The 18,970-nt window shown below is 37.7% G+C and overlaps 1 protein-coding gene across 3 annotated transcripts in view; it reads right to left on the bottom strand.

Annotated features, from left to right (window-relative positions):
* Window positions 1-18,970, bottom strand: part of NSUN6 (NOP2/Sun RNA methyltransferase 6) — a 391,580-nt gene that overhangs the window by 342,217 nt on the left and 30,393 nt on the right. For all 3 annotated transcript variants that reach the window (XM_053713964.1, XM_053713965.1, XM_053713966.1), the window contains exon 2: window positions 4,573-4,681. In XM_053713964.1, the coding sequence (XP_053569939.1) occupies window positions 4,573-4,647 (75 nt within the window). In that variant the 5' untranslated portion in view covers window positions 4,648-4,681. The remainder of the gene's footprint in view (window positions 1-4,572; window positions 4,682-18,970) is intronic.

The following is an 18,970-nucleotide window of genomic DNA, read 5'->3' as shown; positions in this document are numbered from 1 at the left end:
AATCGGCGCGATACATGCAAGGGGTTGTAATATAAAACCTTGTTGAACAAACATTTTCTTAAGGTAACCCTCTAATTTTTTATCCATTGGATCTGAGAAAGCACAGCTATCCTCCACCGGGATAGTGGTACGCTTAGCTAAAGTAGAAACTGCTCCCTCCACCTTGGGGACCGTTTGCCATAAGTCCCGAGTGGTGGCGTCTATTGGAAACATCTTTCTAAATATTGGAGGGGGTGAGAACGGCACACCGGGTCTATCCCACTCCTTAGTAACAATTTCAGTTAGTCTCTTAGGTATAGGAAAAACGTCAGTACTCGCCGGTACCGCAAAGTATTTATCCAACCTACACAGTTTCTCTGGTATTGCAACGGTGTTACAATCGTTGAGAGCTGCTAAGACCTCCCCTAGTAATACACGGAGGTTCTCCAATTTAAATTTAAAATTTGAAATATCTGAGTCCAATCTGTTTGGATCAGAACCGTCACCCACAGAATGAAGCTCTCCGTCCTCATGCTCTGCGAGCTGTGACGCAGTATCAGACATGGCCCTAGCATTGTCAGCGCACTCTGTTCTCACCCCAGAGTGATCACGCTTGCCTCTTAGTTCTGGTAATTTAGACAAAACTTCAGTCATAACAGTAGCCATATCTTGTAATGTTATCTGTAATGGCCGCCCAGATGTACTAGGCGCCAAAATATCACGCACCTCCCGGGCGGGAGATGCAGGTACTGCCGCGTGAGGCGAGTTAGTCGGCATAACTCTCCCCTCGCTGTTTGGTGAAATTTGTTCACATTGTACAGATTGACTTTTATTTAAAGTAGCATCAATACAGTTAGTACATAAATTTCTATTGGGCTCCACCTTGGCATTGGAACAAATGACACAGATATCTTCCTCTGAGTCAGACATGTTTAACACACTAGCAAAAAACTTACAACTTGGTTATAATCTTTTTTAGCAAAAAAACGTACTGTGCCTCAAAGAGGTACTAACGATTAAATGACAGTTGAAATAGTGAACTGAAAAACAGTTATAGCATCAAACTTTAAAACAACAAAACTTTTAGCAAAGGTTTGTTCCCATTAGTAAAATAACAATAATTAAATTTGACATAAAAAATACAAAGCAACGTTTTTATTCACAGTCACTATAAGAATTCTCACAGCTCTGCTGAGAGAATTTACCTCCCTTCAAAGAAGTTTGAAGACCCCTGAGATCTATCAGAGATGAACCGGATCATGCAGGAAAAATAAAAGTAACTGACTGGTATTTTTTGATGCGTAGCAAAGAGCGCCAAAACGGCCCCTCCCTCTCCCACACAGCAGTGAAGAGAAACGAAACTGTCACAAATAAAGCAAAAAAACTGCCAAGTGGAAAATAATGCCCAAATATTTATTCACACAGTACCTCAGCAATGTAAACGATTCTACATTCCAGCAAAAACGTTTAACATGATAAATAGTTATTAAAAAGGATTAGTGACCTTTAACAGAGTAGTTCCGGTGAAATACCATCCCCAGAATACTGAAGTGTATACATACATGTCATTTTAACGGTATGGCAGGATTTTCTCATCAATTCCATTCAGAAAATAAAAACTGCTACATACCTCAATGCAGATTCCTCTGCCCGCTGTCCCCTGATCTGAAGCCTTTACCTCCCTCAGATGGCCGAGAACAGCAATATGATCTTAACTACTCCGGTTAAAATCATAGTAAAAAACTCTGACAGATTCTTCCTCAAACTCTGCCAGAGAAGTAATAACACGCTCCGGTGCTATTTTAAAATAACAAACTTTTGATTGAAGTCCTAAAAACTAAGTATAATCACCATAGTCCTCTCACACATCCTATCTAGTCGTTGGGTGCAAGAGAATGACTGGGACTGACGTAGAGGGGAGGAGCTATATGCAGCTCTGCTGGGTGAATCCTCTTGCATTTCCTGTTGGGGAGGAGTTATATCCCAGAAGTAATGATGACCCGTGGACTGATCACACATAACAGAAGAAAACAAAAACAAAAAAAAAGTTACTGTGCCTTTAAGAGAAACAAATTTTGCCAAAATTTGAAATAACAGTGAAAAAAGGCAGTTAAACTAACAAAATTTTTACAGTGTATGTAACAAGTTAGCAGAGCATTGCACAAATGGATGATTAACCCCTTAATACAAAAAACAGATTAACAAAACGAAAAATATGTTTTTTAAACAGTCATAACAACTGCCACAGCTCCTACTTTTGAAGCCTTTTGAGCCCTTCAGAGATGTCCTATAGCATGCAGGGGACTGCTGAGGGAAGCTGAATGTCACAGTTTGTAATTTTAACTGCACCAACTGTAACTTTTATACTATAACAGTGGAAAGCCTCAGGAAACTGTTTCTAGACAAAAATAAAGCCAGCCATGTGGAAAAAACTAGGCCCCAATAAGTTTTATCACCAAAGCATATATAAAAACGATTAAACATGCCAGCAAAAGTTTTATATTGCACATTAATCAGAGTATATACCTCTGATAGCAAGCCTGATACTAGTCGCTATTAAATCACTGTATTTAGGCTTTAACTTACATTATTCCGGTATCAGCAGCATTTTCTAGCAAATTCCATCCCTAGAAAAACTTAACTGCACATACCTTATTGCAGGATACCCTGCACGCCATTCTCCCTCTGAAGTTACCTCACTCCTCAGACATATGTGAGAATAGCAGTGGATCTTAGTTACTTCTGCTAAGATCATAGAAAAACGCAGGCAGATTCTTCTTCTAAATGCTGCCTGAGATAAAATAGCACAACTCCGGTACCATTTAAAAACAATAAACTTTTGATTGAAGAAAAAACTAACTATATTTTACCACTTTCCTCTTACTATCTCCAGCTATGTTGAGAGCTTGCAAGAGAATGACTGGGTATGGCAGTTAGGGGAGGAGCTATATAGCAGCTCTGCTGTGGGTGATCCTCTTGCAACTTCCTGTTGGGTAGGAGAATATCCCACAAGTAATGGATGATCCGTGGACTGGATACACCTAACAAGAGAAATTCCCTATACAAATGTATCTATGCAGATAAGTTTTCCTAAAGCCGATAATAGGTTGATAATGAATGCACTTTGCAAGATTGTAAGAGTTTAGAAAATGTATATATGGTGTTGCTCAGCCCCCAAGCTCTCAAATGCAGGACCAGAATAACAAGGTGAAAGAGCAGGTATTGCATCTGTAGGTCTAGATTGAGAGGAAGGACCCTAAGGAGGTACCAAAACCAAAATCATCATGAGTTAGAACCAAGGATGTTTTTTGGCCATTATCATATGAATGCTGCTCTCTCTTTCTTGTCCTGTTTAATATTTTAAGGAACATAAAGCATTAAAGGTAAATAAATACACAAGCCTACAGAAAATCCCACCTTATAATGTAGGTGCTTATGGCACAAACTTCTGGTGATGGAAAATAGCAAACAAACCTAATATAAGCACATTTGCTCAATTAAATGGTGAAAAAAAAAATGTCCTTTATGTATCAGCAAACAATTAAGAATGTGCCCCACAACCTTGAACATTGTCACTTTCCATGCCTGGGCACTGGGGTAAGCCAAAGGTCTACCATGCTGTTAGTGAGACTGTATTACCCACAGGACAACACTACTTCACCCATTTCAGAATACTGACAACAACAGCGAACATAAATTAAATATCCTGCTACTATTCCTGTAAATTTGTTATTGGAAATTAGGTCCAAGGTGTCATTCTGTCCCACTTTGCTCCATTTTTTTTAATGCTCAACATTTGGAAATCAGTGCTGTCCAAACATGGAAGCCTCCAAAAGGTAAACAAAAAGAATTAGCTTTAGAGACAGAATCACACAGCTGTGCAATCAGAGAGATCTTCTGGTGGCAATCTTAGTTGCCCCATGTTTTTTGCATTAAGTCTCATCAGGTTCACATGGTATTAGCTAAAATTTAAAATACAAAATGCATAGCAGTCAGTATATTCAACGGAGCTCCCTGTAGGTCAGCTGAAGCATCAAATAAGGTTTGTAGCATTGAGATACATTAATAATACTGCATGTCATAACCAGAAAACTGGTGCTGTGTCTCACTAAATTACTCAAAAAGAAATCATTAGATAAAATAATGTCCACATCAAAGAATTAGTTGAAGGAGCATTCTAATGCAAAAGGAAATGCTCTAATTTGTTGCCATTGTTAAATTATCGTCTATTCCTAACTATGGTCTAGATACCAATCCACCAGATATTTATCTGAGCCTTGCAGATTCCATTTGTCAACTGCACAATAAGCCATTTATCTAAGGGTTTTCAGATGCTCTCATCGAAAGGAGCTAAGTTTCAACAGAGTATTCCAAGAAAAAGAAGAAAGGCTTATGAAAGTAAATTGGATTTTTTTTTTTGTACACTTTAATTATGAAAGCTTTATTTTCACTTCTATGTCCCTTGAGTTATTTCATATCGTAAGTGTGTGCATATATATCTCAACAGAAAAAAACCATAATATAAGCATAAAGAGAGAAGGCACAGATGCATTTGGGAGCACTTTCCCATGAGAGCTTAGAATAGCAACTCACCTCTGCGTTGTTATAAACATCCCAGAGAAAACTTTCAACTTCACTTCTAAATAGTATCTTGGGAAAAAAAGGCATCTCACTTTAGATGTGCTCCTGTGATGATAGAATACTAATACAAAACACACAAAAAAATACAAACTTTAATTTACTGATTTATATAGCAACCAAGTAAACTATAAAGACACAAAATGTGGTGAAATATATATATATATATATATATATATATATATATATATATATATATATTATATATACACATACATACTTACATATGTCAATGGTCTATCATTAGGCCATATGGTATCATCCATCATTTTTTCATTTCCCAATATGATAATACAGAACAATTGGTCACTTAAAATTATTAGTTAGTGTTGGTCACATGTTAATAGTCCATCCTTAGATCATATAGCTACATCATCAATCATATATTGAAGAGTGATAGTTCTCCCACTCTTGTAAGTGTAGGGACATTTGTCACAAACTAGTCCAACATATCATCTACTAGTTAGTGTGGTTTTATTTAACTAGTTAGTGTGGTTTTTAACACATATAACCACTCACACTATACTTAGCTAAAAAATAAAAAATAATTGTATAGTCTATATAATAATATATATTGCATTGTATTACTTGTGATTTATTCATAGTATGCACATCAGTTTTGATTTCACATTACAGAACTAAGCAAAGCCTTGCTATAGCACGTCACCTATTCTACTTATTGGAAGTAATTCACATAACACAAAGCTGGATATGAGTTAACCTAAGCACACGCCTTTATCATAACTTCATTCATAGAGACTCATATCATTGGCTATACTCAGCAACGCAAAGTTGGACACAAATTCATTCGAGTACCTGTACACGCCTATGCCATAACGTCATTCAATGGCCTAACTCAGTGACATCAGCAAGAATAGAAAATACTGATTAGTTCTACTCTAGAACAAGGAGGAAACTTTAGCAATACAGTCACAATTGGCCTATGTAGGCGACACAGCACACACACCCTACAGTGTTCCATATCGTGAATTTAAGTTTGAGGGAGAAAAAAACGGCTAAGCAACAAACACATCATATCATTTAAGATAAGTAAAATAGGACTTTAGATGCTACAATTATAAGAATGGTAGACTTATATTCCACAAACTGAACTTCTTTTATATATCTTTTTCAATTTCTATCACATCTTAAAGTACTAAATTCTGACGATTTGGGCTATTAACACTGTGATCAACTCCATTATAATACAGGTTTTTAATTAAAAAGAGAAAAACAACTATTAGTATTATATTTATGATAGATGTCATGGTCATTTTTTTAACCCTTTGCTCATGTTGATATATTTATATCATTTTTCTTGTTTATCAAATATGTTTAATATGTTAAATAATATATATGTACAATATGATCATAAACATGCCATATCTAAGTATGTTACAAATGTAACTCCTTTGGGAAACAGATTACAATTTATGTTTAACTTATATTGTATAACTTGATTTGTGTTTGTTCTAGTTACATGGTTGTTGTTAGTTACCAATTAATTATTGAATGATGTATTCACTTATACATGCCCAAATTGGGGCGTGTACTTGTTTGCTATTGGTCTAAACTTGTTTAAATTGTTTGTCAGTTGTAAGGTGCTTTATGCCTGATAAAACAGCCAATCTCAAGGCTGAGAAACGCGTTGCATAAGACAGAGCATATATGTTTTATGTTCTCTGTGAACCATTGCTTGTTATTCTTTTAAACTGTTTTTAATAAACAACTTGTTTTAATACAAGCACTGGTTTAGTACCTTACTTGGTAGCATAGCTACGGTTCCTGACATCCCTCCATTGGAAGATTGAGATATACTGTGTGGGGCAGTATATATCTACAACATCTCATCATCACCTGGAGAGGGTTAGCTGGTACACCCCAAGTTACCAGCCTGCTTCTACCAGTATATAAGTGCACTTGGGCTAAATGTGAGTATCCATTTGGCGTTATCTACTTGACCTTGTCTCCATTTTTTGATATGCTGATATACACATGAGGCGCCCCTCTGTATTCTGTTTTTTCCATATACATACATACATAGCACTCCAACCAATCAGAAACAATCTGAGCCACGGTGCAATCTTGAATTGAATAGGAAAATCTTGTCACAGAAGGGCACTCACAGGACCTTCATAGATAAAATCCAAATCTTTATTTCAAACTCATAAAACAATAGATCATAAATCGACGTGTCGGCCCTATGTTAGGCCTTCTCAAAACAAAATGTTTAGAACAAACATATTATTGCAGCGGCTGCTCAGCCGCACTCCCGTCAATTGCCTACTTGACAGGAGTGCCGCTGAGCAGACGCTGCAATAATTTGTTTGTTCTAAACATTTTGTCTTCAGAAATGCCTAACATAGGGCTGAAACGTCGAAATATGATCTATTGTTTTATGAGTTTGAAATAAAGATTTGGATTTTATCTATGAAAAGTCCTGTGAGTGCCCTTCTGTGACAAGATATATATATATATATATATATATATATATATATATATATAGTGACAACTAGAATGTCGCCCAGCACTCCAACCAAGGAGGTGTGTAGAAGACCTGGATGCAATCCTCAAAGTGTAACTATGTAGAGATATATCAAGAAGGGCACTCTCAGGGTTTGTAGATTCACTTTCAATGTCTTTATTCATATATCAAAAAGCATAGTCAACGTTTCGGCTCCTTTATGAGCCTTCTTCAGGACATATCAAGGCTAAAAAGAACACATAAAACAAAACTGGTATAATAGACAATATGTGAGGACAAACAACAGAAATACCCAACACCAAACTTTATATACACAGCTTAAAAACATTATCAGTTAAATAGTTCTTCCATTCTACCTAGAAACCAAGATTTTAGTATCCGAGCAGTTACTCACATCATGTTCATATGCAATCTAGGGTCTTAGCATGTACCTACCAGGGTAACTTTTAAAGAAATGAACTGATCAAGGACCAAACTAACTTAGCAATGTACTCAACATGTGAGGACATAAGATTCATAAGGCCTAACAACAAGCTAGTAACACACAACCCCCAGCAGGGACATATCTAAAGTATTACTATCCAAAAGTGCCCAACTCGAGGTAAAACAATGTTCAACATACCCAGTGCAACGGTGCACCAATTCAAAAAGAGTTACATAAGGTTAAATAGTAATTCAGTCCAACAGGAAACAATGTAGGCAGGCATCACAATGACGTTCATATCTGACAACTCGGTGTTTGTTATACATAAAATACACAGACTATGTATCATAAGCTTAGATTTTAAACGAGCCGTGGACTGCTTAGAATATAATAATTATACGTCATTTGTAGAGTGCCTGTGCAGCGTTAACTGCGGCTGCACCTCAAACTACAACACAAACAATAGGAATCAATAGTAATATAACTTAGGCAGAGAAACTCGCCTCACATCGGTAAGCACTCTCAGTAGTGCATAAGTATGGCGCATATCATAAGCGGCTGGTAATTTCACACAAAATAGCAAATACACCGTAAATCAGATAAATAAATGTATGGAAGAAAAAAGGAAATTTATGCTTACCTGATAAATTTATTTCTTTTACGATATGACGAGTCCACGGATTTCATCCTTACTTATGGGATATTACCTCCTTGTCAGCAGGAGGAGGCAAAGAGCACCACAGCAGAGCTGTATATATATATATATAGCTCCTCCCTTCCCTCCCACTCCAGTCATTCGACCGAAGTTAGGAAGAGAAAGGAAAAGCCAAGGTGCAGAGGTGACTGAAGTTTAACAAAAATAAATACCTGTCTTAGAAAATGACAGGGTGGGCCGTGGACTCGTCCTATCGTAAAAGAAATAAATCAGGTAAGCATAAATTTCCTTTTCTTTTACAAGATATGACAAGTCCACGGATTTCATCCTTACTTATGGGATACAATACCAAAGCTACAGGACGGATGAAAGGGAGGGACAAGACAGGAACCTAAACAGAAGGCACTGCTTGAAGAACCTTTCTCCCAAAAACAGCCTCAGACAAGGCAAAATTATCAAATTTGGAAAATTTGGAAAAAGTGTGAAGAGATGACCAAGTTGCAGACTTGCAAATCTGTTCAACAGAAGCATAATTTTTAAATGCCCATGAGGAAGCCACATCCCTAGTAGAATGAGCCGTAATTCTTTCAGGAGGCTGCTGTCCAGCAGTCTCATATGCAACACGGATGATACTCTTCAGCCAAAAAGAAAGAGAGGTAGCCGTAGCTTTCTGACCCCTACGTTTTCCAGAAAAAACAACAAACAAGGAAGATGTATGCCTTTCTGATCCTGTTCCGAATTGTTGCGAATAACTCTCAAAAACTGAGACTTGAGGTGGTTGTCTTTTGAGGGTAGTTCTCAAAAGGCAACCACCTTTTAGAACTACCCTCTATTCCAAACCTACGGAACGTAATACACTTCTACAAAGTAGCAGCTACCATCCTATGCAGCTTAAGAGAGGAATCATCAAGTCTCAGTTCTTGAGAGTTATTCGCAACAATTCGGAACAGGATCAGAAAGGCATACAATTGGAGACGATGAAAAACAAGTTTTTGGAAAGAGGCTATGGCCTGAAGATGATTACAGACATATTAAATGATGTTTGCGATTTGAACCAAACCTCATTACTACACAGGAACCCCAAACCTACAACTAAGCAGGTTGTAAACATTCTTAGGAACAATTGGCATTTAATCAGAGATAATCATTCCCTTCCGTTTGGAAAAGATACCTCCCCTAGAGTTGTTCACAGGAGTGGATCGAGCCTAAAGACATTACTTATGAAAATTGACCCTTGGTGCAGTGACAAGACATGGCTAGCCAAATCCAAACCTGGTTGCTACAAATGTGGTAGCTGCGTCACCTGCAGCTCTTTGATAACAGGCCCAATATTTCATCATCCGGGTTCCACCAAAACATACAGGCATCGGCTCACCTGTACATCCCAGTTTGTTGTCTATTTTCTTTCCTGTCCGGGTGGCCGGTATTATGTAGGAAAGACCAGTACTACATTTAGATAAAGACTGGCGAATTATAAGAGTGCCATACGGGCTGCCTTTAAAGATGGACATTCTGACCAGCCGGTGGCCCGACACTTTTTGGAATACAAACATCCCATCGCCTCACTAAGGGCGATGCTCATTGATATGGTCACTCCCCTAAGACGCGGAGGTGATAGAAACAGTGAACTTCTCCGGTGTGAATCAAAATGGATTTACAGATTAAACACTCTTAGTCCTCAGGGTCTAAACATGCAACTGGACTATTCCCTGTTCTATTAATTTTACAACCATATAGTTTATCTGTATATAACAATTAAGCCTTGTCTCATCTAACTGAAGCCACAAAAAGTTACTATTGCATATATAATTCAAAATTTGTGAAATGTTGTTGTTTGTACTACTCACACCAAACTGTTGTATTAGATGTTCGCCCACCTGTTTACCGGGAGTGGATTATGGTGTAAAGCTAACTTTTTGTAACATTGGTAGGTGGTTTGCTCTCTAATCACTCCAAGTGTGACACGTATGTAGCTAATTTGTCCCTGTTTATATGCTTTGATCTGAGGTCTAAGTATTCAGATTTTATTTAGGTCTGGCAGTGTGCATATTCTATCTTGGTGAAACGTGAGATTGCCTCTTATGGCAGGTTGTTTTGGGCGCAGTGATGGTTTTTTCAAATACTGGTCGGGTGTGGGAAAAGGTTTCTTATACCCTTTTGGGGATTGAATTAATTTCTTCTAATTAAATATTAATGAAATAGAGCGCTATGATTCTAACATGCTCTGTTGATTGAAGTTCTTCACTTACACACAACTGTTTTGCGATTTGCCCTAACACGTTGAGAGCGAAAGGTTTCAGTGATTGTTCATTGGCCACTCTTGTAGTCACGTAAGTTACGGTATTTAAGCCTCAACAGGTGGTTTGTTCAATACACGCTTGTTTCTTAATCTGGGAGTTCGGCTACATAGCCGTTTGAAAGTATGCAATATTCCCTGTACTTTTTTATTTTAAAATATTTTGTTTTCGCTCAATGGATTCATAGGTTTGAAAACGTTGACTGGTGATATGTCCAGGTGTCGATATTGCAACAATAGTTTGTGGACTCTTTGTTGTTTCGATTTTTGTTTTTCTTGTAACATTTATCTATATGACTCACAATGTAGTTATTAAAGTGGGTTATTCTAGTTTTGCTCTATGACACAGATGCTAGATTTAGTATGTTAGTATTCTTAAGGCGTGTCCTTCTGACTTTGTTCCAAGCTATCCTATAGTGATCGGTCATTCACTGCTGTGTAGTTTCGCGGCTCTTTTTAACACAGCCTTGACAGGCGGCTGGTCCAAATTGTACATATGCACGGCTTCACAACTGGCTAGAGATATGTATTGCGGGCTGAGGTTTTTTGATTTGACACAACTTCAATTGGTTAGTGAAGACTACTCCGGGATTCACGTTAGCAGTTATATAGTAATTATAGCATGTTTTTCTTCCATACATTTATTTATCTGATTTACGGTGTATTTGCTATTTTGTGTGAAATTACCAGCCGCTTATGATATGCGCCATACTTATGCACTACTGAGAGTGCTTACCGGTGTGAGGCGAGTTTCTCTGCCTAAGTTATATTACTATTGATTCCTATTGTTGGTGTTGTAGTTTGAGGTGCAGCCGCAGTTAACGCTGCACGGGCACTCTACCAATGAGGTATAATTATCATATTCTAAGCAGTCCACGGCTCATTTAAAATCTAAGCTTATGATACATAGTCTGTGTATTTTTATGTATAACAAACACCGAGTTGTCAGAGTTGTCAGATATGAACGTCATTGTGATGCCTGCCTACATTGTTTCCTGTTGGACTGAATTACTATTTAACCTTATGTAACTCTTTTTGAATTGGTGCACCATTGCACTGAGAATGTTGAACATCGTTTTACCCCGAGTTGGGCACTTTTGGATAGTAATACTTTAGATATGTCCCTGGTGGGGGTTGTGTGTTACCAGCTTGTTGTTAGGCCTTACGAATCTTTTGTCCTCACATGTTGAGTACATTGCTAAGTTAGTTTGGTCCTTGATCAGTTCATTTCTTTAAAAAAGTTACCCTGGTATGTACATGCTAGGACCCTAGGCCTAGATTTAGAGTTTGGCGGTAGCCGTCAAAACCAGCGTTAGAGGCTCCTAACGCTGGTTTTTACCGCCCGCTGGTATTTGGAGTCAGTCAGGAAAGGGTCTAACGCTCACTTTGCAGCCGCGACTTTTCCATACCGCAGATCCCCCTTCGCCATTTGCGAATCCTATCTTTTCAATGGGATCTTTCTAATGCCGGTATTTAGAGTCTTGGCTGAAATCTAACGACAAAACTCCAGCCGCAGAAAAAAGCCAGGAGTTAAGAGCTTTCTGGGCTAACGCCGGTTTATAAAGCTCTTAACTACTGTGCTCTAAAGTACACTAACACCCATAAACTACCTATGTACCCCTAAACCGAGGCCCCCCCACATCGCCGCCACTCTATTAAAAATTTTTAACCCCTAATCTTCCGCTCCGTACACCGCCGCCACCACCAACGTTATCCCTATGTACCCCTAATCTGCTGCCCCTAATACCGCCGACACCTACATAATATTTATTAACCCCTAATCTGCCGCACCCAACGTCGTCGCCACCTACCTACACTTATTAACCCCTAATCTGCCGACCGGACCGCACCGCTACTATAATAAATGTATTAACCCCTAATCCGCCTCACTCCCGCCTCAATAACCCTATAAAAAATAGTATTAACCCCTAATCTGCCCTCCCTAACATCGCCGACACCTAACTTCAAGCATTAAACCCTAATCTGCTGACCGGAGCTCACCGGTACTCTAATAAATTTTTTAACCCCTAAAGCTAATTCTAACCCTAACCCTAACACCCCCCTAAGTTAAATATAATTTTTATCTAACGAAATAAATTAACTCTTATTAAATAAATTATTCCTATTTAAAGCTAAATACTTACCTGTAAAATAAACCCTAATATAGCTACAATATAAATTATAATTATATTGTAGCTATTTTAGGATTAATATTTATTTTACAGGCAACTTTGTATTTATTTTAACCAGGTACAATAGCTATTAAATAGTTAATAACTATTTAATAGCTACCTAGTTAAAATAATTACAACATTACCTGTAAAATAAATCCTAACCTAAGTTATAATTAAACCTAACACTACACTATCAATAAATAAATTACATAAAATACCTACAATTATCTACAATTAAACCTAACACTACACTATCAATAAATTAATTAAATACAATACCTACAAATAAATACAATTAAATAAACTAACTAAAGTACAAAAATAAAAAAGAACTAAGTTACAAAAAATAAAAAAATATTTACAAACATAAGAAAAATATTACAACAATTTTAAACTAATTACACCTACTCTAAGCCAATCAGCCAATCAGATTGAGCTCGCATTCTATTGGCTGATCGGATCAGCCAATCGGATTGAACTTGATTCTGATTGGCTGATTCCATCAGCCAATCAGAATTTTCCTACCTTAATTCCGATTGGCTGATAGAATCCTATCAGCCAATCGGAATTCGAGGGACGCCATCTTGGATGACGTCCCTTAAAGGAACCGTCATTCGTCGGGAAGTCGTCGGTGAAGATGGATGTTCAGCATTGGCGGGATGAACATGGATCCGGAAGAAAGAAGATTCAAGATGCTGCTTGATAGAAGACTTCAGCCGGATCATGGACCTCTTCAGCTCCCGTTTGGATGAAGACTTCATCCGGATCATGGACATCTTCAGCCCCCGCTTGGGTTGGATCAAGACATCGGAGGCTCTTCTGGATCGATCGGTGAACCCGGCGTGGTGAAGATAAGGTAGGAAGATCTTCAGGGGCTTAGTGTTAGGTTTATTTAAGGGGGGTTTGGGTTAGATTAGGGGTATGTGGGTGGTGGGTTGTAATGTTGGGGGGGGTATTGAATGTTTTTTTTTACAGGCAAAAGAGCTGAATTCTTTGGGGCATGCCCCGCAAATGGCCCTTTTCAGGGCTGGTAAGGTAAAAGAGCTTTTCTATTTTAATTTTAGAATAGGGTAGGGCATTTTTTTATTTTGGGGGTCTTTGTTATTTTATTAGGGGGCTTAGAGTAGGTGTAATTAGTTTAAAATTGTTGTAATATTTTTCTAATGTTTGTAAATATTTTATTATTTTTTGTAACAGTTCTTTTTTATTTTTTGTACTTTAGTTAGTTTATTTCATTGTATTTATTTGTAGGTATTGTATTTAATTAATTTATTGATAGTGTAGTGTTAGGTTTAATTGTAGATAATTGTAGGTATTTTATGTAATTTATTTATTGATAGTGTAGTGTTAGGTTTAATTGTAACTTAGGTTAGGATTTATTTTACAGGTAATGTTGTAATTATTTTAACTAGGTAGCTATTAAATAGTTATTAACTATTTAATAGCTATTGTACCTGGTTAAAATAAATACAAAGCTGCCTGTAAAATAAATATTAATCCTAAAATAGCTACAATATAATTATAATTTATATTGTAGCTATATTAGGATTTATTTTACAGGTAAGTATTTAGCTTTAAATAGGAATAATTTATTTAATAAGAGTTAATTTATTTTGTTAGATTTAAATTATATTTAATTTAGGGGGGTGTTAGTGTTAGGGTTAGACTTAGCTTTAGGGGTTAATACATTTATTAGAGTAGCGGTGAGATCCGGTCGGCAGATTAGGGGTTAATTATTGTAGGTAGGTGGAGGCGACGTTGGGGGCGGCAGATTAGGGGTTAATAAATATAATATAGGGGTTGGCGGTGTTAGGGTCAGCAGATTAGGGGTACATAGGGATAACGTAGGTTGCAGCGGTGTACGGAGCGGCAGATTAGGGGTTAATAATACTATGCAGGGGTCAGAGATAGCGGGGTCGGCAGATTAGAGGTTAATAAGTGTAAGGTTAGGGGTGTTTAGACTCGGGGTACATGTTAGGGTGTTAGGTGCAGACATAGGAAGTGTTTCCCCATAGGAAACAATGGGGCTGCGTTAGGAGCTGAATGCTGCTTTTTTGCAGGTGTTAGGTTTTTTTTCAGCTCAAACAGCCCCATTGTTTCCTATGGGGGAATCGTGCACGAGCACGTTTTTGAAGCTGGCCGCGTCCGTAAGCACCGCTGGTATTTAGAGTTGCAGTGGCGGTAAATATGCTATACGCTCCCTTTTTTGGAGCCTAACACAGCCCTTCTGTGAACTCTAAATACCAGCGGTATTTAAAAGGTGTGGGGGAAAAAAAGCATGCGTAGCCAACGCACCCCTTTGGCCGCAGAACTCTAAATCTAGCCGCTAGATTGCATATGAACATGATGTGAGTTACTGCTGGGATACTAAAATCTTGGTTTCTAGGTAGAATATATGTTTTTAAGTTGTGTATATAAAGTTTGGTGTTGGGTATTTCTGTTTGTCCTCACATATTGTCTATTATACCAGTTTTGTTTTATGTGTTCTTTTTAGCCTTGATATGTCCTGAAGAAGGCTCGTAAAGGAGCAGAAACGTCGACTATACTTTTTGATATATGAATAAAGACATTGAAAGTGAATCTACAAACCCCGAGAGTGCCCTTCTTGATATATCTCTACATAGTTACACTGTGAGGATTGCATCCAGGTCTACTACACACCTCCTTGGTTGGAGTGCAGGGCCACAGGCTAGATATATCTAGATATATATATATATATCTAGATATATATATATATATATATATATATATCACACAGAAAAAACCCAGCACTCACTTACAAGCTCTCAGCTAAGATTTAAAAGCAAAAATGGAAAGGTTAGTTACCGCATCTGGCCAAACGGGACAAGCCCAGGTACCTCGTCAAGGTCCTTTCCAATACCTGGGACCCTAAAACAGCCACACAATGCAAGCTTTCAAATCCAAACAAACTGGGAACAAGGGAAGGGTGCACAGGCATATGTAATCACCCTAGACATATACAAAACACGGAAGGGAGAGTGCAGTTTGTTTGGATTTGAAAGCTTGCATTGTGTGGCTGTTTTAGGGTCCCAGGTATTGGAAAGGACCTTGACGAGGTACCTGGGCTTGTCCCATTTGGCCAGATGCGGTAACTAACCTTTCCATTTTTGCTTTTAAATCTTAGCTGAGAGCTTGTAAGTGAGTGCTGGGTTTTCTCTTTGTGTTGTATTAATTTATTTGTAATTTTCCCTATGGTGGGTAGCAAGTGTTATATATATATATATACATACATACACATACATACACACTAAGAGACCACTGCAAAATTATCATTTTCTCTCTCTCTCTCTCTCTCTCTCTCTCTCTATATATATATATATATATATATATATATATATATATATATATATATATATATATATATATATATATATATATTATATATATATAAACCAATAATAAAAGTAACTGTTACTGTCCTCTTTATATTATTATTTATTATTGTCTTATAGACATGAACAAAGTCCGGTAAATGTACAAACTCTGTTATAGAGTAATATGATGTAAGATATATAATAGGCTTTGAAGCGCTTCAAAGAAATCGATAACACCCCCTATACACGCCTTTGTTAATCAATGAATATATCAGGGACTGAGTGTGCTTCAGAAAACCGGAGGCTATGGAGTATGATAGGCGGTATACAAACAGAGCGTGCGGTATCTTCTAATCTCAAGCATAAAGAGAGTAGACCAGGAATAAGACAATGTTCCCAGGCGGCGTAGTCGCCTTTACTCACCGCACCTCTGGACCGCTAACTCCAAACTGCTCTATCTCTGCCTGAAGAAAAACCTCCGGAATTCACACGTGTGCACTCGATCTCCTCGGCGTTGCTCCAAAAGGCGTCCTACTATGCAGGAGGGGGCGCGACGTGCGTACTTCAGCGTGCTACAGCTATGGGGGCCAAGTTTGCCCCCTCCTATGCCAACCTTTTCATGGGTTGGTGGGAGCTGTCCCACGTCTTTGGAGATGGAAATCCCTACAGGCATTTGATTTGTTTCTATGTTCGTTTCATAGACGATTTACTACTTGTATGGAAAGGGAACACATTACAGTTTACATCTTTCGTGGCGTATTTGAACTCCAATAATATTGGAATTAAGTTCACCTACGAATTAAGAGAAAGCGAGATAAATTTTTTGGATATCACTATTAAAAGGTACAGATGATGGAAAAGTGCTTACTGAGATTTATAGGAAACCCATAGCTGGGAACACTCTGCTCCATGCGAGCAGCTGTCACCCAAGGCATGTACCCTATGCTGTCGCCAAAGGACAGTTTATTAGGGTTAAACGCAACTGCACATTACTAAATAAATATGCTGAACAATCGCAGGATTTAACTAATAAACTAAAGAGCAGGGGGTACAGCTCCCATGTAATTAAAAAAGCAAGGAATCAGGTTAACGCGCTGGATAGGGTACAAATTTTGGATACAACTAGGAGCATTGATAATACATCTGAGGGTCAACATAGAGGAGTGACCTTTGTTACAGAATACAGTCAGGAATACCCAGAAATTTGCAAAATAGTGAAGAAGCATTTTCTTTTCTTGCTGCGGATGACAAACTAGAGAATTGTATCTCCCAAGGACTACGATGTTCCTATAGAAAAACAAGCACTTTAGGCAACTTATTGTCACCATCAGTCTTGCCTAAAACCAATACACGACAGAGCTCCTGGCTGACACATAGGGGCATTTTCAAATGTCTCAATAAATGTAGGGTATGTGAATTTGTTCTCCCTTCAGATAGTATCAGGTCCGAGGTAACAGGTGAAAGGTTTCCCATTCAGACGTGTTTAAAGTGTACCTCCACATATGTGGTTTATGTCCTCAGTTGTACCCTTTGTCATTTACAGTATGTGGGACTCACCACAACAGAGGTAAAAGTCCGCATCCGTAATCATTTGTCGACAATACAAGCAGGAACGGCATCTACACCTTTGGTGCAGCATTTTGCTAAAAATCACCATAGCAGTGTTAATTCACTGAAATGGCAGGCTATTGAAAGAGTCACCTGTCCCCCTAGGGGAGGTGATAGGGACAGGCTGCTGCAGAAGAGGGAAATGTTTTAGATTTTCAGACTTCAGACTCGTGTACCCACTGGTTTGAACTCTGAATATGATCTGATCAATTATTGGCAATGATTAATTGTGCCACAGATCTTTATTCCCTCTTCTGTGGCGGCTGTTTCTATACCCTTTAATTGTGCCTTCAGTTTTTCCCTTCTCCCCCTTTTCCCTTTTTCCCCCCCTCCCAACCCCCCCTTTCCCCTTTTTTCCCTCTCTTCTGTACATCCATGTATATTTATATATATTTTTCCATACATTTATTAAGAGTTTTCTATGGTCTTCTTTATCTTTGTGTTTATTTTTTTATTTTTTATTTACCATAAAGGTGGGCTTGGGGTTTACTTGCTGCATCACCCTATTTTCACACAGAGTGAAATATACTAGTGCATATGCACTGGAAGTTTAGTGTAGCTTGAAATCTTACCAGTACTGTAACTACTTATTAATATGAATATGTGTAGTTATAAGGGTTTATGCAGCGCCAATACACCACACTGTTATGAGTAAGTTTTGTATATAATTAGGTAACCTCTCTCTCTATCTTCTTACATTTTAATAATTCCTTATATCTCATGCGATAGAAAATGATCAGATGACAGGAAAGGAAATAAATACACATTTACTCTTTTTCATTTAATGGTGTATCTATTATGTTAACGGTCAAGGTTTAAACTTACACATTATAACTGTCACTTACAGTCTATTCTGATGTTTTGAAAATTATTTCAGTAATTCTATAGATGTATTGTTTTTTATTATGCTTTTGTATTTTACTGTTAATACATCATGGCCAGTTGACATTTTGACAGCATAAAGTGTGCATGTGTGCAATCCATCTATTGCAAGTTAATCTCTCTTTTTTAACTAACATTTAAAGGAATTTAGTTAACATTCATTTGATCAATATTTCTACATATATATATATATATATATATATATATATATATATATATATATATATATATTTCTACAAGTTGTAGTTTGGTGACAGGCACTTTGCAATTTAAATTTGTAATTGAAATATAGTATTTCACTGTTTAAGTACTCAAAGAGTTAAAATTGTATCACAATGTGTAATTTTGTTTTTACCCAATCAGGGTGATCCTGGTGCTTTTTAAGGTACACAGGTGCATAGTCCAGTAGCTATGATTACGGCCCCTGGCCGAAACATGTTAGCGGACTTAATGTTGTGAACGCACTTGTGGCTTTCCCTGGAGTGTTTTTATCC

Source organism: Bombina bombina, chromosome 5 (assembly GCF_027579735.1).
Source record: "Bombina bombina isolate aBomBom1 chromosome 5, aBomBom1.pri, whole genome shotgun sequence".
Taxonomy (NCBI): domain Eukaryota; kingdom Metazoa; phylum Chordata; class Amphibia; order Anura; family Bombinatoridae; genus Bombina; species Bombina bombina.
This window is presented reverse-complemented; position numbering and strand designations above follow the sequence as displayed.